The following is a 24,754-nucleotide window of genomic DNA, read 5'->3' as shown; positions in this document are numbered from 1 at the left end:
ACACCTACTCATTCAAGGGTTTTTCTTTGTTTGTATTATTTTCAACATTGTAGAATAGTAGTGAAGACATCAAAACTATGAAATAACACATATGGAATCATGTAGTAAAGTAAAAAGTGTTAAACAAAAAAATATATATTTTAGATTCCTCAAAGTAGACACCCTTTGCCTTGATGACAGCTTTGCACTCTCTTCGCATTCTATCAACCAGCTTCACCTGGAATGATTTTCCAACGGTCTTGAAGGAGTTCCCACATATGCTGAATGTTTTCCTTCACTCTGCGGTCAAACTCATCCCAAACAATCTTAATGGGGTTGAGGTCGGGTGATTGTAGACGCCAGGTCATCTGATGCAGCACTCCATCAGCACTTTCCTTCTCTGTCAAATAGCCCTTACACAGCCTTGATGTGTGTTGGGTCATTGTCCTGTTGAAAAACAAATGATAGTCCCACTGAGCGCAAACCAGATGGGATGGTGTATCACTGCAGAATGCTGTGGTAGCCATGATGGTTAAGTGTGCCTTGAATTCTAAATAAATCACTGACAGTGTCACCAGCAAAGCCCCCCACACCATCACACCTCCTACATGCCTCACAGTGGGAACCACACATGTGGAGATCATCCGTTCACCTACTCTGGGTCTCACAAAGACACGGCAGTTGGAACCAAAAATCTCAAATTTGGACTCATCAGACTAAAGGACAGATTTCCACCAGTCTAATGTCCATTGCTCGTGTTTCTTGGCCCAAGAAAGTGTCTTCTTATTATTGGTGTCCTTTAGTAGTGGTTTCTTTGCAGCAATTTATCCATGAAGGCCAGATTCACCGTGAAGGCCTGAACAGTTGATGTTGAGATGTGTCTGTAACTTGAACTCAGTAAAGCATTTATTTGGGCTACAATCTGAGGTGCAGTTAACTATAATGAACTTATCCTCTGCAGCAGAGGTAACTCTGGGTGGGTTTTCCTTTCCTGTGGCGGTCCTCATGAGAGCCAGTTTCATCATAGCACTTGATGGTTTTTGCGACTGCACTTGACGAAAATGATTTTTGAAATGTTCCGCATTGACTGACCTTCATGTCTTAAAATAATGATGGACTGTCGTTTCTCTTTGCTCATTTGAGCTGTTGCCATAATATGGACTTATTCTTTAACCAAATAGGGCTATCTTCTGTATACCACCCCTAACTTGTCAGAACACAACTGATTGGCTCAAACGCATGAAGGAAATAAAAACAAGGCACACCTGTTAATTGAAATGCATTCCAGGTGACAACCTCATGAAGCTGGTTGAGAGAATGCCAAGAGTGTGCAAAGCTGTCATTAAGGCAAAGGGTGGCTACTTTGAAGAATCTCAAATACAAACTATATTTTGAAAAACACTTTTTGGTTACTACATGATTCCATGTGTTTTTTCGTAGTTTTGATGTCTTCACTATTATTCTACAAGATAGAAAATAATACAAATAAATAAAAACCCTGGAATGAGTAGATCTGTCCAAACTTTTGACTGGTACTGTATAAGGAATCAGTGAGAAGATAATTTCAGATACAATCTAGCTTTCTTACACAAACTATATAAAACATTATGAGAGCATTGGAATGAGACAGGATGTCATGTTTTGTCTTATTTTGTCTTGTCATTTTGCTTTTCCCTCTGTTCCTTTTCCCCCTGCTGGTCTTTTTAGGTTCGTTCCCCTCTTTCTCTCTTCCTCTCTCTCTCTCTTCTCTCTATCGCTCCGTTCCTGCTCCCAGCTGTTCCTATTCCCCTAATCAATCATTTAGTCTTCCCACACCTGTTCCCTATCTTTCCCCCTGATTAGAGTCCCTATTTCTCCCCTTGTTTTCCGTTTCTGCCCTGTCGGATCCTTGTCTATTGTTCACCGTGCTGTGTCTGTGTATCGCCCTGTCGTGTTTCCCTCAGATGCTGCGTGGTGAGCAGGTGTCTGAGTCTGCTACGTTCAAGTGCCTTCCCGAGGCAACCTGCAGTTCATGATCGAGTCTCCAGTCTGTTCTCGTCATTACGAGTGGAATTATGCCTTATGATTGTAAATTTACTTTACTGGATTAAAGACTCTGTTTTCGCCAAGTCGCTTTTGGGTCCTCATTCACCTGCATAACAGAAGGATCCGACCAAGAATGGACCCAGCGACTATGGATTCTCTCTACTCTACTCTCGAGTTCCAGGGAGCGATGCTCGGCAGACACGAGCAGGAATTGTCTGCTGCTCGGCATGCCGTTGAGACCCTGGCCGCTCAGGTCTCCGACCTCTCAGGACAGTATCAGAGTCTTCGTCTCGTGTCACCAGCTACTTCCGGTTCTTCCGAGCCTCCGGAACCTAGGGTTAATAACCCACCATGTTATTCTGGGCAGCCCACTGAGTGCCGCTCCTTTCTCACCCAGTGTGATATAGTGTTCTCTCTTCAACCCAACACATACTCAAGAGAGAGAGCTCGGATTGCCTACGTCATATCACTCCTTACTGGTCGGGCTCGGCAGTGGGGCACAGCTATCTGGGAGGCAAGCGCTGAGTGTACTAACAATTATCTGAACTTTAAAGAGGAGATGATAAGGGTTTTTGATCGCTCAGTTTTTGGGAAAGAAGCTTCCTGGTCCCTGTCTTCCCTATGTCAAGGTAATCGATCCATAACGGATTACTCTATAGAGTTTCGCACTCTTGCTGCCTCCAGTAACTGGAACGAGCAGGCGTTGCTCGCTCGTTTTCTGGAGGGACTCCACGCTAAGGTTAAGGATGAGATTCTCTCTCGGGAGGTTCCATCCAGCGTGGATTCTTTGATTGAACTCGCTATTCGCATTGAACGACGGGTAGATCTTCGTCACCGAGCTCATAGAAGAGAGCTCGCGTTAACTGTGTCTCCCCTCTCTCCGACACTACCGTCTTTCCCCACTGACTCAGGTGTTGAGCCCATGCAGCTGGGGGTATTCGCATCTCGACTAAGGAGAGGGAACGGAGAATCACCAACCGCCTCTGTCTCTATTGCGGTTCCGCTGGTCATTTTGTCATTTCATGTCCAGTTAAAGGCCAGAGCTCATCAGTAAGCGGAGGGCGACTGATAAGCGCTACTAGACGGTCCTCTCCGTCAAGTACCTGTACTACTTTACCGGTCCATCTACGCTGGACCGGATCGGCAGCTTCCTGCAGTGCATTAATAGACTCTGGGGCAGAGGGCTGTTTTATGGACGAAGCCTGGGCTCGGGAACATGACATTCCTCTCAAACAGTTAGGGGAGCCCACGGTCATGTTTGCCTTGGATGGTAGTCCTCTCCCCAGTATATTATATGAAACACTACCTTTAACCCTCACTGTATCTGGTAACCATAGTGAGACCATTTCTTTTTTGATTTTTTGTTCACCTTTTACACCTGTTGTTTTGGGTCATCCCTGGCTAGTGTGTCATAATCCTTCTTTTGATTGGTCTAGTAATTCTATCCTTTCCTGGAACGTTTCTTGTCATGTGACGTGTTTAATGTCTGCTATTTCTCCTGTTTGTTCTGTCCCCTCTTTTCAGGAGGAACCTGGTGATTTGACAGGAGTGCCGGAGGAATATCATGGTCTGCGCACGGTCTTCAGTCGGTCCAGAACCAACTCCCTTCCTCCTCACCGGTCGTATGATTGTTGTTCTGATCTCTTCAAGAAGCGTTTTGCATCCGCTTCTATCCTTGTTGCACCTGACGTCACTAAACAGTTTATTGTTGAGGTTGACGCGTCGGGGTGGGCGTGGGAGCCATTCTGTCCCAGCGCTCCGATACTGACGATGGGGTCCACCCTTGTGCGTATTTTCTCATCGCCTGTCACCGTCGGAACGTAACTATGATGTGGCTAACCGCGAACTGCTCGCCATCCGTTTAGCCCTAGGCAAATGGCGACAGTGGTTGGAGGGGGCGACCGTTCCTTTTGTCGTTTGGACTGACCAAAAGAACCTTGAGTACATCCGTTATGCCAAACGACTGAATGCGCGTCATGCTCGTTGGGCGTTGTTTTTCGCTCGTTTGAGTTCGTTATTTCTTATTGCCCGGGTACTAAGAACACCAAGCCTCATGCTTTATCCCGTCTCTTTAGTTCTTCTGTGGCTTCTACCGATCCCGAGGGGATCCTTCCTGTTGGGCGTGTTGTCGGGTTGACTGTCTGGGGAATTGAGAGACAGGTTAAGCAAGCACTCACGCACACTGCGTCGCCGCGCGCTTGTCCTAGTAACCTTCTTTTCGTTCCTGTTTCTACTCGTCTGGCTGTTCTTCAGTGGGCTCACTCTGCCAAGTTAGCTGGCCATCCCGGCGTTCGGGGTACGCTTGCTTCTATTCACCAGCGGTTTTGGTGGCCTACTCAGGAGCGTGACACGCGCCGTTTCGTGGCTGCGTGTTCAGACTGCGCGCAGAAGAAGTCTGGTAATTTTTTTCTGCTTCTGCTCCTGGTCTTGCTGGGTCTCAGTCTGTTCCCTGCCATCGCATCTCTCCTGTTCTTGTTCCTGCCCTTGCTGTGTCTCAGTCTGTCCCTAGTTGTTACTCTCCTGGCCTGTTTGGTCCTATTTGCTCTAAAGCTTTCAGTTCTCTACCCGTGTCTCATTTTTTTTTTTTTTAGAGTAGTACCCTTGTTTCCCTTTTTATCGTTTTCGTTACGGTCCTGAGGAGAGGAGTTGGGTTCTTTCTCGGGACGTGCTGGACCGTTTGTGATCTATGATTTCCTCCGTTGCCGCCAGTGTTCCTCCTCGAGAGCGCCAGGAGGCGCTCGGTGAGTGGGGGTACTGTCATGTTTTGTCTTATTTTGTCTTGTCATTTTGCTTTTCCCTCTGTTCGTTTTCCCCCTGCTGGTCTTTTTTAGGTTCGTTCCCTCTTTCTCTCTTCCTCTCTCTCTCTCTTCTCTCTATCGCTCCGTTCCTGCTCCCAGCTGTTCCTATTCCCCTAATCAATCATTTAGTCTTCCCACACCTGTTCCCTATCTTTCCCCCTGATTAGAGTCCCTATTTCTCCCCTTGTTTTCCGTTTCTGCCCTGTCGGATCCTTGTCTATTGTTCACCGTGCTGTGTCTGTGTATCGCCCTGTCGTGTTTCCCTCAGATGCTGCGTGGTGAGCAGGTGTCTGAGTCTGCTACGTTCAAGTGCCTTCCCGAGGCAACCTGCAGTTCATGGTCGAGTCTCCAGTCTGTTCTCGTCATTACGAGTGGAATTATGCCTTATGATTGTAAATTTACTTTACTGGATTAAAGACTCTGTTTTCGCCAAGTCGCTTTTGGGTCCTCATTCACCTGCATAACACAGGAGGGAAGCAAAAGGAGGGAGACAAATGCCTTCTCTTAGCTACAGCCTGGGCTGATGGGATGTCATTTTGTCTGAGAGATAGAGGGAGAGGGAACCTTTACCACGGTGACAGACGTAGTCGAGGAAAGGGATGAGTAATGCTTAGGTCCTTGTGTGTGAGTGTGTGTGTGTGCGTGTGTGTATGTGTCTGAGAGAGTTTGAATGCGTTTTATACGTTGTTTTAAATGCAGTAGCACATACAACGGTCCGTGGTATGCCTCAACATTGATCTTTCAGTAAGAACAATTCCCACCGCTACCCCTTAACAAACAGCAGAAAGAAACAGGGAAGGAGAGAAGGGGATGGAGGGAGGAGAGGGTCAGGACATGGTGACATTTCCAACAGCGGGGGAGAATAGAACACGAATCCAATGACATAAAAAGTGGCAGAACAGAGATACTGTAGGATAGAGGGTAGAATAAAGATAGGATTAGAAAAAATGTAGGATAAATTAATGGATAAATCCATACATTTGAAAAGAAAAAACATTCAGGAGATAGGATTGGAATGTAGAATATAATGGGATAGATTATATACTGTATAACTTTCAACGTAAACAATGATGGGATATGATGGTATAGCACATAACACAGTACTGAACATTTAGGTAGGGCCCAGTCAAGGCCGGCCCTGGGCATAAGCGACATAAGCTGGCACTTAAGGCTTCTGGCTGATTAGGGGGTCCACAACCCAATTATTATTTTAAAAATGAGGAACTCAGCAGGGGTCTCAATTTACTGATGAGAGTTAGATAGTGTAAATGTTAGTAGTGCTTCAGCATTATTCCTCTTGTAATGTCAGTCACTGATTGGTAAGTTAGTCTAGCCAGCTATCTACACCCTGTAATAATCATGGCGGAATTACTGACCAGGCCCTTTGTGTCAAGGGGCCCTGACCTCCAGGGGGCTCCCATTGATTGTGTTAGTCACTCGCACTCAGCTATCATAATGAGCATAAGTCATCGCAAAATGTGTAGAATTGCAGAAAATTTGCATTAAAACTGCACATTTTCTCTCCACCCGATGACAACATTTGTAGAACTGTAGGAAATTAACTTTAAAACTGCAAAATGTTCTGTCCGCCCCATGGCACAATGAGTAGAATTGCATTAAATTAGTTTTAAAACTGCAAAAAATACATCTCCGCCCCATGGCAAAATGTGTAGAATGGATAAAAATGTGATTTAAAACCACAGCATTTTTTTCTACGCCTCATGGCAAAAATGTATAGAATTGCAAGAAATGAAATGTATTTTTATTTTTAAATCTCCTTTGTCAAGAGGGGGACAACTAAAATGTTTTACCCGTTAGGTGGGGGACCCCACCTATTGCTGAGGGCCGGCCCTGTGCCCTGTAGCCGAGAGGGTGTAGTATAGAGATGTGTGTCCCGTACCTTTTTGCTGTAGCCCTGTCGCTTCTGTCTGGAGCCAACAGAGTAAAGTGCGGGTATGAGGTCCACAGGGCAGTCAGCATAGTACTCACAGCAGGTCACAGGAGACTCGTGGATGGTCAGTGGATAGGGGTTCTCGAATATGGGGTAACTGGGAGAGGGGAAATGTTGACCCAATAGTTTTTTTCAGGACAGAGTAGCTCACAGTTTTAGTCCCTATGATGCTAGGCCATGTACAAATCATAGAAACTGTAAGAGACGCACGCAACAGAATGGAAATGAATGAAAGTACAGAATCGAACAAGTATACTTCCTGTTTGTGACGTAGTTATAACAGTATGTAGGCAGTAATAACTGTTGTATTTTAAATGAAGAGGAGCATTCAGGACGTCTGAATAATACAGTATCTACAAGTACATCCTTTATGTTGGCAGCATGTTCCGTCTGTTAACATGTGTTCAGACGTACCCATTTTGTGCAAGGTCAATCACCACTAAATCCTTTTCTAGAAGGACCACAACAGCATAAGGTTCCTGAAAATCTGCACAGAAAACAAAACAACACAATTAAAGATGGAGGTCTTTCATCATCACAATGCACTATAGGTAGTGTATATTCACTGGAAATCTGCTCCTCTTCAAGAAGTTGACAAAATTAGCTTGGGGCTTGGTACCATAGGGATATATAGCAGCATTTAGATTGCATATCAATATCATACTTACAATGAGTTTAGATGTTTAGATGATTATGGAACACCATTTGGCTAAATAAAGCTTTGGATGAAGATGAACTGAATTGAGGAACATGAGAGAATATGTCAGACCTGAAATGCCTATCATGTACATAACGCAGAACAATAGCAGTATGTTATTGGAGGTGGTTGGATGAAAATATGGTTTTCTTTTGTTAGTGTCTGAGTGAGCAAGAGGTCGATGTGTGTGTGTGTGTGTTTCTGTGTGTTTATGTGTGGGCGTGTGTGCGTATGTGTGTTTGGGTGCATGCATGCGCGTGTGTGTGCAGAGAGAACAGTGTGTGAGCTGGAAGCCTTGAACATGTATTCAGTGTCTTCACTTCCGGGTCAGTACAGCGACAGGCTGTAAGTCCCCATAGAAACACATTGTAAACCAGGGCAGCCACAACCTTGACAATCAATGTCCCTCTGCTCTGTCTCTCTCCATCTCCTTTTGTCTGTTTGAATGTTTCAGACATTCTCTAAGTGTTTCTCATTCTTTGGTGTTTCTCATTCTTTGCTCATTCATTGATCTGTCCCTGATCTTTCCATATGACCACACAAAAAGCCTAATTTCCATAATTGAATTTGTTCCCTTCTATATTCATCTCCTCCTCCCTGTCTCTTAAAACAGTAACAGCAGATTGAGCCGCTAGTGGAGTAATCAGCCCAGTATTGTTGCAATAACGAGATTAAATCAAAGTCCCAAAATCAGGTTGTTCACCATGGTCATCATCACGTAACCATCGTCAGATCGTCTGCTAATCCATTTCCTCGAGCCCCCACACCATCGCCAAACACGACAGACACACTTCAAGCTACACACACACACTTCAAGCTAATGTACACACTTTTTTAATGATTTTATTTTATTTTATTAGGATCTCTTTTAGTCCCCATTTGGACTAATCTTCCAAGAGTCCTTAACATTAAAATACAATTTATAATACAAACCCACTTTCACATATAACACACTATTACAAACATACATGATACACTTGCTAAATGACCCAATAAATACTCAATCAAAAAAATATTGATTCTTCATCTACTATAGTCCCACAACATTTCTATATACTATATTTAAATTGTTTTTAAATAATGTTTAAACTTATATATTGAAAGGTTTGTAGTTTGCTCAGTTAATTTATTCAATTTCTTTATTGCTCTAAATCGAAATGTTCTTTTGCCCATTTCTTTTTTCTGTCTGGATAATGCATAGATGGTGGACAATCTATTCCTAGTATTTACGGAATGTCTGTCTCTTACCAACTGAATACCATTGTGAATAAATTATTTTAAATTATGTATATTATAAAATAAGATAAGCATGTTCTTTTCAATTATCTTGTCAATTGATGACCAACCAAGAATGAGCTACATCCACACAACTTAGCCCCCATATTTGCTGCGGTTAAGATACAATCACATCCTCTTTACACCCATTCACACATGCATAATGACAGTAAACTGCCTAGGGAGGATTATGTCATGACAGAGATTGAATAGTTTTGTGACTTGCTTTCATATAGTATGATTTAATCCAAGGATGAAGTTATTCCTTTAAACGTCATTGACACGCGATTCATCGTCTATCGTCTGAATACAGTATGTACTACCTTGGTCAAGCAGCATCCTAAAATCCAAGATTAGCCGACTGTACCATTTGAACCAGCAACTGACTGGAACATCAATCTTTTCCATCAACCCAAAACAACAAGCATCAAACCAGAATATAAATTATAACATCAAACCAATTCATAAATTATAGTTTGTTGTGAGAGACAACATAGTAGCTATTTCCACTGTAGTAAATATTTATCTCTATTATCCAACGCAATCTACAAGTTCCTTGCTCAAGGCACATCGGCAGATTACCACTACCACTGCTTTCCCCCCTTGAAGAACACTTTGGCTGACGGCTGAAACTTCTCTACCACCCATTAATCTGGGGCTAACCGATTTACAAAAAGTGCATTTAAATAAGGAAGCTGAAACCTCCATCCAACTTTAACCTAATTAATTTCTCAAGCCTTAATCAGAGGCTACCTGGAGCTATAGAGCAGGTAAAAATAACAGCTCCTCTCTGACCCAGACAACCAGACACTTCGGCACAAGATGTAGAACTCCATTCTCTTGAATAAGGTCTATACCCACCTCCACTCAAAGGGTCCCAATTAAATACACACGTCTTTATTAGCAAACTAAACCAAAACAAGACAACAAAGTCAACACCTCTGTCACTACATAATGATCTTGAGAACAGAACATCCAAAATCATCACCATCAATGAAAACCCTTTCCCAAGGGATGTCATCTCACCAAGGACAGGGCATTGATGTAATAACGTTAAAAGGTCACACAGCTATTGTGAACCAAGGAGAAAATACAAACATAACATTCATTGTACGGTATTTTGAATGCAGAGCATAACCCTCCCCTGGAATATGTCATATTCATCACAGGAGCAACAGACACACACACACACACATACACACACTCACTCTTCGTTTGGAGAACAAATGGAAAATTCAACAGAAAGGTCAAATGTCAACGTTGAGAAAGGCGAGGACACAACGTATTATTAGTCCAACTGGAAACACAACAACAACGTTGTCAGTGTAGTTGCTAATTAAATTGATTCCACTCATAAACACACTGCTGCATAGTGGGATATTTGTAGATAATGATATAGCAAGCATACAAACACACACACACACACACACACACACACACACACACACACACACACACACACACACACACACACACACACACACACACACACACACACACACACACACACACACACACACACACACACACACACTGAGGCATACTGGGATATTTGTAGATAATGATATAGCAAGCATACAAACACACACACACACACACACACACACACACACACACACACACACACACACACACACACACACACACACACACACACACACACACACACACACACACACACACACACACACACACACACACACACACACACACACACTGGGATATTTGTAGATAATGATATAGCAAGCACACACACACACACACACACACACACACACACACACACACACACACACACACACACACACACACACACACACACACACACACACACACACACACACACACACACACACACACACACACACACACACACACACACACACACACACACACACACACACATTGAGGCATACTGGGATATTTGTAGATAATGATATAGCAAGCATACAAACACACACACACACACACACACACACACACACACACACAAGTGCGCTTGCACAGGATGACTGACCGTTAGGGTATGGCGTCTCACAGAGCGTGAGGAAGTCTACGATGGGGTAATCCATTTCCAGCACGGCTGTACTCTTCCCATGCATCACCGTCAGACATGGCCGCCGACCCACCGTGTCATATGACAGCCCTCCGGACAGGATCATAAATGGGTCTCTGTATAACACAAATAAACCACACACACACGCACACATAGACACACACACAGGAGACACATGAACACAAGGAAACAAGTCCACATGGAAGGCTATGCCATATTCATTCACCTATTCATTCACCTCTTCTAGCATGGTGTGTGTGTGTGTGTGTGTGTGTGTGTGTGTGTGTGTGTGTGTGTGTGTGTGTGTGTGTGTGTGTGTGTGTGTGTGTGTGTGTGTGTGTGTGTGTGTGTGTGTGTGTGTGTGTGTGTGTGTGTGTGTGTGTGTGTGTGTGTGTGTTATTACCCAAGTCTAGTGGTCTTGTACTCCACTTTGAGGATGGGTTTGCAAGGCTCTGGCTTCTTTCCATCCTTAGGCTGTTTTCCTGAAATAGAACACGGACAGACCACTTTAGCTTGTCACTTCCCTTCTTTATTCCCCTCCTGCTCTGTGCTTCTTTCCCTCTCTCCTCTTTTCCCTTGCTCTCGCTCCTCTACTTTCCGATTCACTCTCTCTCTCTTCCCTCTTCTTCCACCCTTTTTCCCGGATGCTGCAGTAATACCCAGTGCAAGGCTGCGTGTGCGCCAGACTCAGGTCTATCCATCAGAGAGAGGGAAAGAGAGATTTGTGTATAAATTCTAGCTATGTGCACAAAGACCAAATGAAGTAAACCTAAGAGTTAGTCAAATAAGTCTCCGCTATCGAGGAAGAATTTCATCATCATTTATTTGAATGATTTACAGTTGTTACCTAGCCTGAATTAAATTACTTAAAGGAATACTTTTTTAATTTCACATAAACCTGACACACACGTTTTCATAATTGTTCATTAAAAACTCAAGTGATTATGCATGCAGCAGTGGAGGAAAGAACTAATTAAAAGCAGTTCCAATGGAATCCTTTCCCAATTACACCATACACAACAACAAAGAAACTGCACTTTCAAAAAGGGCTTCAAACAGGTTTCTATTGCTTTCTCTCGCCCCCTTTCTCTTGTTTTTCTCTCTTTTACCTCTCTCTATGATTTCTCTCTGTCTCGCTTTATTTCTTATGTTGTGAAACTGCTTTGAGAGGTGAGGAGAGGTACAAGGGTGAGGATAGAGAGGGGAAGAGAGGTATATAGACAAGAGGCATATCTCTAATAGAGCAGGCTGGTTAATCCAGGGTAAAAACAGAAGACAGCCAAACAGTGTGTGTGTGTGTGTGTGTGTGTGTGTGTGTGTGTGTGTGTGTGTGTGTGTGTGTGTGTGTGTGTGTGTGTGTGTGTGTGTGTGTGTGTGTGTGTGTGTGTGTGTGTGTGTGTGTGTGTGTGTGTGTGTGTGTGTGTGTGTGTGTGTGTGTGTGTGTGTGTGTGTGTGTGTGTGTGTAGGGACAGACATCTAAGCGGAGGAAACATTTAACGAGGGAGTAAATTAAACCCTTTATCACTGGTTGAAAACTGGAGAAAAGTTATGAAGACAGGTTGCAAATTGAAATTAAATCGGGGGTGAAATGTGACAGCATGGTGTGAATGTGTATGTGTGTGTGTGTGTGTCCAACCTTACCGTGTGGGGTGATCGTCTGAAATGGCTTGCCCTGGCCCTTAATGTTCCATATGGTGAGCGTTCCGTCTGAGTGACTACAGATGAACTGCTTGCCCTCATGGTGCCAGGCAACCGAGTGGATCGCCTAGGAGACCACAAGAAGCAGGAAGTGAGGGACAGGAAGCAGGGTGTCAATTAATCAAAGTGGGACAACATTTGTACCAGGTACAGTTGAAGTCGGAAGTTTACATCAAATCAAAATCAAATCAAATTTTATTTGTCACATACACATGGTTAGCAGATGTTAGTGTGAGTGTAGCGAAATGCTTGTGCTTCTAGTTCCGACAATGCAGTAATAACCAACAAGTAATCTAGCTAACGATTCCAAAACTACTACCTTATAGACACAAGTGTAAGGGGATAAGAATATGTACATAAAGATATATGAATGAGTGATGGTACAGAGCAGCATAGGCAAGATACAGTAGATGGTATTGAGTGCAGTATATACATATGAGATGAGTATGTAAACAAAGTGGCATAGTTAAAGTGGCTAGTGATACATGTATTACATAAGGATACAGTAGATGATATAGAGTACAGAATATACGTATACATATGAGATGAATAATGTAGGGAACATTATATTAGGTAGCATTGTTTAAAGTGTCTAGTGATATATTTTACATCATTTCCCATCAATTCCCATTATTAAAGTGGCTGGAGTTGAGTCAGTGTGTTGGCAGCAGCCACTCAATGTTAGTGGTGGCTGTTTAACAGTCTGATGGCCTTGAGATAGAAGCTGTTTTTCAGTCTCTCGGTCCCAGCTTTGATGCACCTGTACTGACCTCGCCTTCTGGATGATAGCGGGGTGAACAGGCAGTGGTTCGGGTGGTTGCTGTCCTTGATGATCTTTATGGCCTTCTTGTGACATCGGGTGGTGTAGGTGTCCTGGAGGGCAGGTAGTTTGCCCCCGGTGATGCGTTGTGCAGACCTCACTACCCTCTGGAGAGCCTTACGGTTGTGGGTGGAGCAGTTGCCATACCAGGCTGTGAGGTTTGTTAAGACAGTGTCCAAAGAAGGGCCCGATGTATAGAGAATGGTGTCGTCTGCATAAAGGTGGATCAAAGAATCACCCACAGCAAGAGCCACATCATTGATATATTGAGAGAAAAGAGTCGGCCTGAGAATTGAACCCTGTGGCACCTCCATTGAGACTGCCAAAGGTCCGGCCACAGGCCCTCCGATTTGAAACACTGAACTCTGTCTGAGAAGTAGTTGGTGAACCAGGCGAGGCCGTCATTTGAGAAGGCCTTGAGTCTGCTGATAAAAATGCGGAGATTGACAGAGTCGAAAGCCTTGGCCAGGTCGATGAAGACGGCTGCATAGTACTGTCTTTTATCGATGGCGGTTATCATATCGTTTAGGACCTTGAGTGTGGCTGAGGTACACCCATGACCAGCTCGGAAACCAGATTGCATAGTGGAGAAGGTACGGTGGGATTCGAAATGGTCGGTGATCTGTTTATTAACTTGGCTTTCGAAGATTTTAGAAAGGCAGGGCAGGATGAATAATGGACTATAACAGTTTGGGTCTAAGGTGTCTCTAAGGGATGACTGCGGCAGCTTTCCAAACTTTGGGGATCGCAGACGATACGAAAGAGAGGTTGAATAGGCTAGTAATAGGGGTTGCAACAATTTCGGTCCAGATTGTCTAGCCCAGCTGATTTGTAGGGATCCCGATTGTCCCTTTCAGGATCCCTTTGGATTTGGGTGAACAAGAAGCGCGGGGGTGCTGAGGTTTTGGCCGGGGTAGGGGTAGTCAGGTGGACAGCATGGCCAGCCGTGAAAAAATGCTTATTATTTAAATGCTTTTTTGAATGGGGCATGCTTAATTAATATGGAGAGGAAAACACTTTTGAAGAGCAACCAGGCATCCTCTACTGATGGGATGAGGTCAGTATCCTTCCAGGATACCCAGGCCAGGTCGGTAAGAAAGGCCAGCTCGCTGAAGTGTTTTAGGGAGCATTTGACAGTGATGAGGGGTGGTTGTTCGACCGCGGACCCATTACGTACACAGACAAAGAGGCAGTGATCACTGAGATACAGGTTGAAGACAGCAGAGGTGTATTTAGAGGGCACGTTGGTCAAGATGTTAGCTAAGAGGGTGCCCATGGTTACGGATTTTGGGTTGTACCTGGTAGGTTCCTTGATAATTTGTGTGAGATTGAGGGCATCTTGCTTAGATTGTAGGAAGGCCGGGGTGTTAAGCATATCCCAGTTTAGTTCACCTAACAGTACGAACTCTGAAGATAGATGGGGGCAATCAATTCACATATGATGTCCAGGGCACAGCTGGGGGCTGAAGGGGGTCTATAACAAGCGGCAATAGTGGAATTTTAAAAGAAGAAGCTTGGATTGTTTGGGCACAGACCTGGATAGTATGACAGAACTTTGCAGGCTATCTCTGCAGTAGATTGCAACTCTGCCCACTTTGGCAGTTCTATCTTTTTGGAAAATGTTACAGTTATGGATGGAAATTTCAGGATTTCTGGTGGCCTTCCTAAGCCAGGATTCCGACAGGGCTAGGACATCCGGGTTGGTGGAGTGTGCTAAAGCAGTGAATAAATTCAAACTTAGGGAGGAGGCTTCTAATGTTAACATGCATGAAACCAATGATTTTACGCTTACAGAAGTCAACAAATGTGAGAGCCTGGGGAATGGTAGTTATGCTGGAGGATACAGGGCCTGGGTTAAACTCTACATCATCAGAGGAACAGAGGAGGAGTAGGATAAGAGTACTGCTAAAGGCTAAAAGAACTGGTTGTCAAGTGCGTTCGGAACAGAGAGTAAAGGGGGCAGGTTTCTGGGCACGGAAGGATAGATTCAAGGCATATTGTACAGACAAGGGTATGGTAGGATGTGAGTACAGTGGAGGTAAGCCTAGGCATTGAGTGACGAAGAGAGAGGTTTTGGCTCTAGAAGCAGCATCTAAGCCAGGTGCGGTCACCGCATGTGTGTGTGTGTGTGTGTGTGGGGGGGGGGGGGGGGACCACCGTGCTAGGTATATTGAGTGAAACAGTGAAATAAGACAGTGAAATAAGACCAAAATAGCAATAGACAAGGCATATTGACATTAGGGAGAGGCATGTGTAGCCAAGTAATCATAGGGTCCAGTGAGTAGCTAGGCAAGCTGGAGGCACGGAGATTAAGACAGACAGCAGGCTGGGGCTAGCAGATGGGCCTCAGGGGGATGTCGCAACGGGGGGACCTGGTGAAACCCCCCCCCCTGACCGTTACGTCGGCAGACCCGTCGTGATGGATTGGCGGGGCTCCGTGTCAGCAGCAAAGGGTCCAGGCCAACTGGCAAAAGGGGTATTGAAGCCCAGGGATTATCTGATCGATTTCGTCGGCTAGCCGGGAGATGGGCCGAGCTTGAGGCTAACTCCAGGCTAACTGGTGCTTGCTTCAGGACAGAAACCCGGACGGTTACATCGGTAGACCAGTCTTGATGGATGGGTGGGGTTCCGTGTCGGCAGCAAAGGGTCCAGGCCAATTGGCAAAAGAGGTAATTGAATCCCAGGAATTGCTTGATAAATCTCTTCAGCTAGTGGAAGATGGGCCTAGATTCGAGAGGCTAGTTCCAGGCTAACTGGTGCTTGCTTCGGGACAGAGACGTTAGCCAGGAGTAGCCACTCGGATATCAGCTAGCTAACTCGATGATCCGGAGTAAAGGTTCAGAGCTTGTGGTAGGAATCTGGAGATATGGTGGAGAAAAGCAGTCAAATATGCTCTGGGTTGATATCGCGCTGTGCAGGCTGGCAGGAGTTGACCGGGCTGAAGCTGGCAGATGCCCCTGTTAACGGTGATGGCTAACTAGCAGTGGCTAACTGACTACAAGCAAGTAGCTAGTTAGCTGGCTAGCTTCTGAAGAGGGTTACGATTCTAAAGTATAAAAAATATCAGATCCATAAAGCATTGGGTGAGAAGGGTTGCAGGAGAGTATGTTCTGTCCGTAGATGGAAAAATTAGATTAAAAATATATACGAAGAAATAAACAATATATACGCCATCACTGCTACGCCATCACAATTCCAGTTGGTCAGAAGTTTACATACACTAAGTTTACTGTACCTTTAAACAGCTAGGAAAATTCCAGAAACTGATGTCATGGCTTTAGACGCTTCTGATATCAATTGGAGGTGTACCTGTGGATGTATTGCAAGGCCTACCTTCAAACTCGGTGCCTTTCACTTGTTCTGTCTCCTAGAGATTAACATATTTTTGTGCAAAAAGTGAAAATCAATCCCAGAACAACAGCAAAGGACCTTGTGAAGATGATGGAGGAAACAGATACACTAGTATCTAAATCCACAGTCAAACGAGTCCTATATCGACATAACCTGATAGGCCGCTCAGCAAGGAAGAAGCCACTGCTCCAAAACCGCCATAAAAATCCACACTACGGTTTGCAAGTGCACATGGGGACAAATATTGTACGAGATCGAGAAATGTCCTCTGGTCTGATGAAACAAAAATAGAACTGTTTGGCCATAATGACCATCATTATGTTTGGAGGAAAAAGGGGGAGGCTTGCAAGTCGAAAAACACCATCCCAACCGTGAAGCACGGGGGTGGCAGCATCATGTTGATGGGGTGCTTTGCTGCAGGAGGGACTGGCGCACTTCACAGAATAGATGGCATCATGGGGGAGGAAAATTAGGTGGATATATTGAAGCATCTCAAGACATTTGTCAAGAAGTTAAAGCTTGGTTGCAAATGGGTCTTCCAAATGGACAATAACCCCAAGCATACTTCCAAAGTTGTGGCAAAATGGCTAAAGGACAACAAAGTTAAGGTATTGGAGTGGCCATAACAAAGCCCTGACCTCAATCCTATAGAAAATGTGTGAGCAGAACTAAAAAAGGGTGTGCGAGCAAGGAGGTCCACAAACCTGACTCAGTTACACCAGCTCTGTCTGGAGGAATGGGCCAAAATTCACCCAACTTATTGTGGGAAGCTTGTGGAATTTATAGGCAATGCTACCAAATACTAATTGAGTGTATGTAAACTTCTGACCCACTGGGAATGTGATGAAAGAAATAAAAGCTGAAATAAATCATTCTCTCTACTATTATTCTGACATTTCACATTCTTAAAATAAAATGGTGATCCCAACTGACCTAAGACAGGGAATTTTTACAAAGATTAAATCTCAGGAATTGTGAAAAACTGTATTTGGCTAAGGTGTATAAATGTAAATGTATTTGGCTGAGGTGTATTTAGCTAAGGTAAACTTCCGACTTCAACTGTATTGTTGTACCTCTCACACACATATATGTATAGGGTTACTCCTATGGACATACGGTGAGTTCACATATGACTATTACAACCACCCCTTAGTTTGGATTACACTCTGTTCAGCAGATGGCTATTGTTGAATAAGAGTAGGGAAGAGCTGCAAGGCAGAATTTATACGTGGTTACATCATGAACATCCCAGGTACATGATAACATTTTCTTTCAACCACCTGTGTAGCATGCATTATAAATGAATTGTCCTTCATGATGCATTGTGGACCTACAGTATAAGCATTCATAACAGATCATTTCTAAGTGCCTATATACAATCACAACACACACAGGTGGTTCAAAGGTGGTTTCAAAGGTGGTTCAAATGTACTACCATTGACAGTGACAGTGTTAACCCAATTGAATTGAGAGAGAAAAGGGCAAGGTCAAGATAGATGAAAGGAACAAGACATAGGTTGACACTAGAAGAGACGTGGGAGAGAGAGAGAGAGAGAGAGAGAGAGAGAGAGAGAGAGAGAGAGAGAGAGAGAGAGAGAGAGAGAGAGAGAGAGAGAGAGAGAGAGAGAGAGAGAGAGAAATATATAGAGATAGAGAGAGATACAGAGAGAAGAGAGGCAGATAGAGAAATGCACAGAGAGAGAAAGCAAGAAACAGAAAGAGATACAGAGAGGCAGAGATAAGAGTGTAAAACAGACGGACAGGCATCTGGATGGGAGTAGAGTGGAATTATGATGTGGTGGCTTGAACTTGAAGTCTCATTATTTAGCAATTAAGAATGCTCTTCCTCTGCTTTGCATAATCCGTGCAACTTTGTTTCTATTTTGGAAAGGCAGGAAGTGATTTAGCAAACGACAACAAATCAATGAAATGGCTGCTACATCATTATGTAGGCACTCCGGAAAGGTCAGATCGGCTTACTTCTGTCTTACTGCTTGCTCATTAATAAAACGGATGTACACACACACACACACACACACACACACACACACACACACACACACACACACACACACACACACACACACACACACACACACACACACACACACACACACACACACACACACACACACACACACACACACACACACACACCAATATTTAGATATTTATAAAACATTTCTCAACTCAAGAATTTTAAGGTGAATGTCTCAAAAGCACATCTAACCAGACGCAGTGAGTCAATTCAACAGGTTATGGAAATATATCAGTGCATTGTTCAGTTTGACAGCCCTACAAAAGCAGAAACAATATGATGAGGTTAATTTGACAATGAGCAGGTAATTGAACCACATTGCAGTCATCATATCATACAATAATATTTTTTTTTAAACTAATTTCATGATTGATTACATTATGCTCCTCTCAGAGAATGGTCTTTTGGGATGAGACAGTGAGACATACTCCAGCACCCACACAAACACACTAAAGTCCTCAAAAACACTACAGTGAATACTGTGGCATTTACTGTAGTCTGATGTAGTATTTACAGGTAATTAAATTATAAATACTGTTGTAAAAGAAAACTGTATTATATACTATACTAATTAATATACTGATTTTGCTGGTTTAGAATACTTAAGCAATAAGGTGGTTGCGGCGTGCTTTAGAACAGCCCTAAGCCGTGGTATTTTTGCCATATACCACAAACCCCCGAGGTGCCTTATCACTATTATAAACTGGTTACCAACGTAATTAGAGCAGTAAAAATAAATGTTCTGTCATACCCGTGGTATACCATGGCTGTCAGCCAATCAGCATTCAAGGCTCGCACCACCCAGTTTATAATGTTTTATTTATTGTAGTGTTCTCGCAGACTTTAGTATACTGTAGCATTTACTGTAGTGTTTTTGCAGACATTACTGTTGTATTTGCTATAGTTTTTCATTTAGCTAATTTTCCATAACCTGTAGGTAGGTAGGTAGGTAGGTAGGTAGGTAGGTAGGTAGGTAGGTAGGTAGGTAGGTAGGTAGGTAGGTAGGTAGGTAGGTAGGTAGGTAGGTAGGTAAGTAGGTAGGTAGGACTGGGGTCTGTACAGAGAGTTCAGCCCTTCTGATCTTTTATATAGCCTGTATAAAACACAATATGGTTATACTTGGCATGTAGGTTTCTGACTATGGGTGGCACAAATTGGGATATGGGGGAAGGGAATGGCCAGGGTACACACTGTGGTATTTACTATTGTTCAAAAAGTGTAGTGTTCTTGCAGACTTCAGTGTTTACTACAGTATTCTACAACATTCTATAGTAATTACTACACATGATCAAGGGATACTACAGTGTGTAGTATAGTATTCTACAGTAAGGGTGCCAATAATTATGGACCTGACTGCAGAGTGAGAATTACGGGGGGCCCAGGGGTGTCTCAGACCCCCTGAATGACACGAGTCCCCCTAAATGCAACAAAGTCAAGTGTTTAAATTTAACCATTCTCCTATTTGTTTAAAATGCAATTTGTACTGTGATAAATATTCAAATAAAATCTTATTCCAAATTTTTTAAAACAAGTTTTCTTCACCTTATTTTGTGGAACAATCGTCAAAATGTTCTTAGATTTGATGTTTTGTTTTTTTGGCATCAAAACATCAAATCTAAGAACATTTTGATGATTGTTCCACGAAATAAGGTGCATGAAAACTAAAAGCTGATTTGCCTAACTTAGTAGAGACAAAGGGAATTTTCCAGAGTTAACCATCCTTGAGACTGGGTGTGGTAACTCACAAGTCTAAAGTTTAGTAATCATGTTAGGTAGAGTGGAACTATTTGTAAAAGGGCTTTATAAATGAGAACTATAAATACGTGACATCAAAGAGGGCCAACCAACTTTCTGGTAGAGGATGTACAAAAAAGTACAAAAAATGTCACCCCATTATAAGGTGCAGTGCGTTATGATGAACTGTATCGAACGGCTTTAATGACGTGGCAGTTGCACTCATATACAGTGCATTAGGAAAGCATTCCCTTGACTTTTTCCACATGTTGTTAGATTACAGGCTTATTCTAAAATTGATTAAATAAATGTTTTCCATCACCAATCTAAACAGAAAACCGCATCATGATGAAGCAAAATCAGTTTTTTAAAAACAGTTTTGCAAATGTATTAAAAATAAAAAACAGAAATGCCTTATTTGTATAAGTATTCACACCCTTTGCTATGAAATTGAAATTGAGCTCAGATGTATCCTGTTTCCATTGATCATCCTTGAGCTGTTTCTACAACTTGATTGGAGTCCAACTATGGTAAATTCAATTGATTGGACATGATTAGTAAAGACACACACCTGTCAATATAAGGTCCCACATTTGACAGTGCATTTCAGAGCATAAACCAAGCCATGAGGTCAAAGGAATTGTCCGCACATCTCTGAGACAGGATTGTGTCGAGGCACAAATTTGGGGAAGGGTACCAATGGCCATAGCATTGAAGGTCCTCAAGAAAGCAGTGGCCTCCACCATTCTTTTAATTTAATTGTACCTTTATTTAACTAGGCAAGTCAGTTAAGAACAAATTCTTATTTTCAATGACGGACTGGGAACAGTGCGTTAACTGCCTTGTTCAGGGGCAGAATGACAGATTTTTGCCTTGTCAGCTCTGGGATTAAATGTTGCAACCTTTCGGTTACTCGTCCAAAGCTCTAACAACTAGGCGACCTGCGCCCCCAAACTTTGGGGAAGAAGTTGGAACCACCAAGACTCTGCCAGGAGAAACGGAGCAATCGGGGGAGAAGGGCCTTGGTCAGGGAGGTGACCAAGAACCTGATGGTCACTCTGAAAGAGCTGCAGAGTTCCTCTGTGCAGATGGGAGAACCTTCCAGAAGGACAACCATCTCTGCAGCACTCCACCAATCAGGCCTTTAGAGTGGCCAGACGGAAGTCACTCCTCAGTAAAAGGTATATCACAAACCGCTTGGAGATTGCCAAGCGTCACATCTGGAGAAAACAAGGCACCATACCTACGTTGAAGCATGATGGTGGCAGCATCATGCAATCGGAACGTTTTTCACAGCACGGACTGAGAGACTAGTCTGGATCGAGGGAAATAATATGATCGGAGCAAAGTACTGAGAGATCCTTGAAGAAATCCTGCTCCAGAGCACTGGGGCGAAGGTTCACTTTCCGACAGGACAACGACCCTAAGCACACAACCATGACAACGCAGGAGTGGCTTCAGGACAAGTCTCTGAATGTCCTTGAGAGGCCCAGCCAGAGCCCAGACTTGAACCCAATCGAGCATGTCTGGAGAGACCTGAAAATAGCTGTGCATCCAACGTGACAGAGCATGAGAGGATCTGCAGAGAAGAATCGGAGAAACTCCCCAAATACTGGTGTGCCAAGCGTGTAGCGTCATACCAAGAAGACTCGAGGCTGTAATTGCTGCCAAAGGTGCTTCAACAAAGTACTGCGTAAAGGGTCTGAAAACTTATGTAAATGTGATTTTAAAATGTTTAGTACATTTGCAAAAATGTCTAAAAACAGTTTTTTACTTTGTCATTATGGTGTATTGTGTGTAGATTGATGAGTGATTTAAAAGCATGTTTTTTAGAATAATTGATTAACAAAATGTGGAAAAGGTAGAGGTGTCTGAATACTTATGCTGTAGATGCGCTGTATGTGAATACAAATGCACTGTAGATGATGTCACCATAGTCTAGTACCGGTAGGAACGTTGACCGTATATTCTACTTTCTACTATTTAGCAAGAGGCAGGACCAATTTCTATCAAAGAAGCCCATTTTTATTCTCAGCTTCTTAACTCATCAGTATGCTTTTTAAAAGACAGTTTTACATCTATCCAGATGCCCAGATATTTGTACGCAGGGACACAATCAATATGGACACCGTCCATATGCTTAAATCAGAGTGATTTTTATGTGCTCTAGAGAACAACATATCCTTAGTTTTACTTGCATTCAATACTCATTTCAGGTCAATTAAGATATTCTGTAAAACTATGAAGGCAGACTGTAGTTCAGATATAGCCTGGTCAACTGTGAGAGCAATAGCATACAAAATAATTAAAGTGCAGGTTACAGTTTTTTACAGACAAGTTGATATTGTTAATGTAAATGTGACCCTGATTCAGGAAACTAGGTGTATGTCGTAAGACACGCTTCACATGAGAGCCGTTTGAACGTACATTTTTGGCAGAAATGCCTTCTTGAACATGTGAATCATGTCAATCATGTCAATCATGTGCCTAAATAACAAACTTGTATACCATCTGTAAATGTTGGTTAAGCCGCAGAAAAAGTTGGCAACCTTTCCACTAGCCATGATTGGCTGAGATAATGAGTGGGCTGGACATGCCGAGAGAGGAGAAAGGATTGGTCTGCCATATTGAAGGTGTCTGTCTATTTGAGCTCATTAGTCACTGTTGGGAATCCTGTCCAACGTGCCTTTTAAAAGTATTGTGTAGTTGAGCTGCAAGTGTTCCTCTCTATTTTCTGAGGGATCAAGTTTTGAGATCAATGGAAATAGAGTATGATAGCTAAAGAGATGGAGAAAACACTTGTCTCCGGATTACATCTTCAAACTAAGGGCAACCGCAGTATGGCATTCCTGACAGGGAGACGCGTCCATGATGCATGTATATGTATACAGGTAAGATAGTCTAGCGTTAGCTATCTACATTTTCAGATATTACACGTTTCTAATTTTGACAGAAAGTGGTTTCATTTCAAGCTAAAGTGTAATGTTAGCTAGCTAGCTAAGAGAGCTGGCTGGCTCCCTAGCTGATGTTATTATTTGTTTCGCAGAGCTTTTTGCATTTCTAGTTAGAGCTTACTGTTAGGCACAGTTGGCACTTTGTTCATTGTTGTTTAACTAGCTAACATTAGCTGGCTAGCTCGTTAGCTAACGTTATGTGTTGTGTGTACAACACCGTTGAATATGGCCGGTGTCAGTAAACTTCTGCAAAAAAAGTGAGAGGAAATTGTTGCCAGCAGAGCTGGTTAGGCTGTTTTGATGTTAACCTGTTACTCCTACCCCCTACTTTTTCGAACATTATGTTAACCTCTTGCTCCTACCTGGCACGCAGGCGTCCCATCTAGACATCTGGAAATGCAAATGCGCTACGCTAAATGCTAATAGTACTAGTTAAAACTCAAACGTTCATTAAAATACACATGCAGTGTATTGAATTAAAGCTACACTCGTTGTGAATCCAGGCAACAAGTCAGATTTTTTAAATGTTTTTCGGCGAAAGCATGAGAAGCTATTATCTGATCATGTAACACCCCAAAAGACCCGCAGGGGACGTAAACAAAATAATTAGCATAGTCGTCGCTACACAAACCGCACAAATAAAATATAAAGCATTCATTACCTTTGACCATCTTCTTTGTTGGCACTCCTAGATGTCCCATAATCACTATTGGGTCTTTTTTTCGATTAAATCGGTCCATATATAGCCTAGATATCGATCTATGAAGACTGTGTGATAAACGGAAAAAAATAGCGTCTTATAACGTAACGTCATTTTTTTTTATTAAAAAAGTCGACGATAAACTTTCACAAAACACTTCGAAATACTTTTGTAATGCAACTTTAGGTATTATTAAACGTTAAAAGGCGATCAAATTGATCAGACTAAACCAGACTTGTGGAGGTCTACAATTTTCTAAGGTCTTGGCTGATTTCTTTTGATTTTCCCACAATGTCAAGCCTACATACATACATACATACATCCACGGGTACACCTCCAATTGACTCAAATTATGTCAATCAGCCTATCAGCAGCTTCTAAAGCCATGACATAATTTTCTGGAATTTTCCAAGCTGTTTAAAAGCACAGTCAACTTAGTGTATGTAATTGTGATACAGTGAATTAAAAGTGAAATAATATGTCTGTAAACAATCGTTGTAAAAATTACTTGTGTCATGCATAAAGTAGATGTCCTAACCAACTTGCCAAAACTATAGTTTGTTAGCAAGAAATGTATGGAGTGGTTGAAAAACAAGTTTTAATGACTCCAACCTAAGTGTATGTAAACATATGACTTCAACTGTACATTTGAAATGAGTAATGCAAGATGTGTAAACA

General features: G+C 42.8%; 1 protein-coding gene across 3 annotated transcripts in view; it reads right to left on the bottom strand.

The window, feature by feature from the left end:
- The window catches only part of stxbp5a (syntaxin binding protein 5a (tomosyn)), a 174,508-nt gene that overhangs the window by 24,653 nt on the left and 125,101 nt on the right, over window positions 1–24,754 (bottom strand). For all 3 annotated transcript variants that reach the window (XM_046292153.1, XM_046292154.1, XM_046292155.1), the window contains exons 8-12: window positions 12,423–12,546; window positions 11,185–11,263; window positions 10,743–10,897; window positions 7,168–7,240; window positions 6,703–6,850 (exon numbers count right to left, since the gene is read on the bottom strand). In XM_046292153.1, coding sequence (XP_046148109.1) covers window positions 6,703–6,850; window positions 7,168–7,240; window positions 10,743–10,897; window positions 11,185–11,263; window positions 12,423–12,546 — 579 coding nt within the window. The remainder of the gene's footprint in view (window positions 1–6,702; window positions 6,851–7,167; window positions 7,241–10,742; window positions 10,898–11,184; window positions 11,264–12,422; window positions 12,547–24,754) is intronic.

This window comes from Oncorhynchus gorbuscha, linkage group LG12, assembly GCF_021184085.1.
Source record: "Oncorhynchus gorbuscha isolate QuinsamMale2020 ecotype Even-year linkage group LG12, OgorEven_v1.0, whole genome shotgun sequence".
Taxonomy (NCBI): domain Eukaryota; kingdom Metazoa; phylum Chordata; class Actinopteri; order Salmoniformes; family Salmonidae; genus Oncorhynchus; species Oncorhynchus gorbuscha.
The sequence above is the reverse complement of the archived record's forward strand: the minus strand, read 5'-3'. Positions and strand labels throughout refer to the sequence as shown.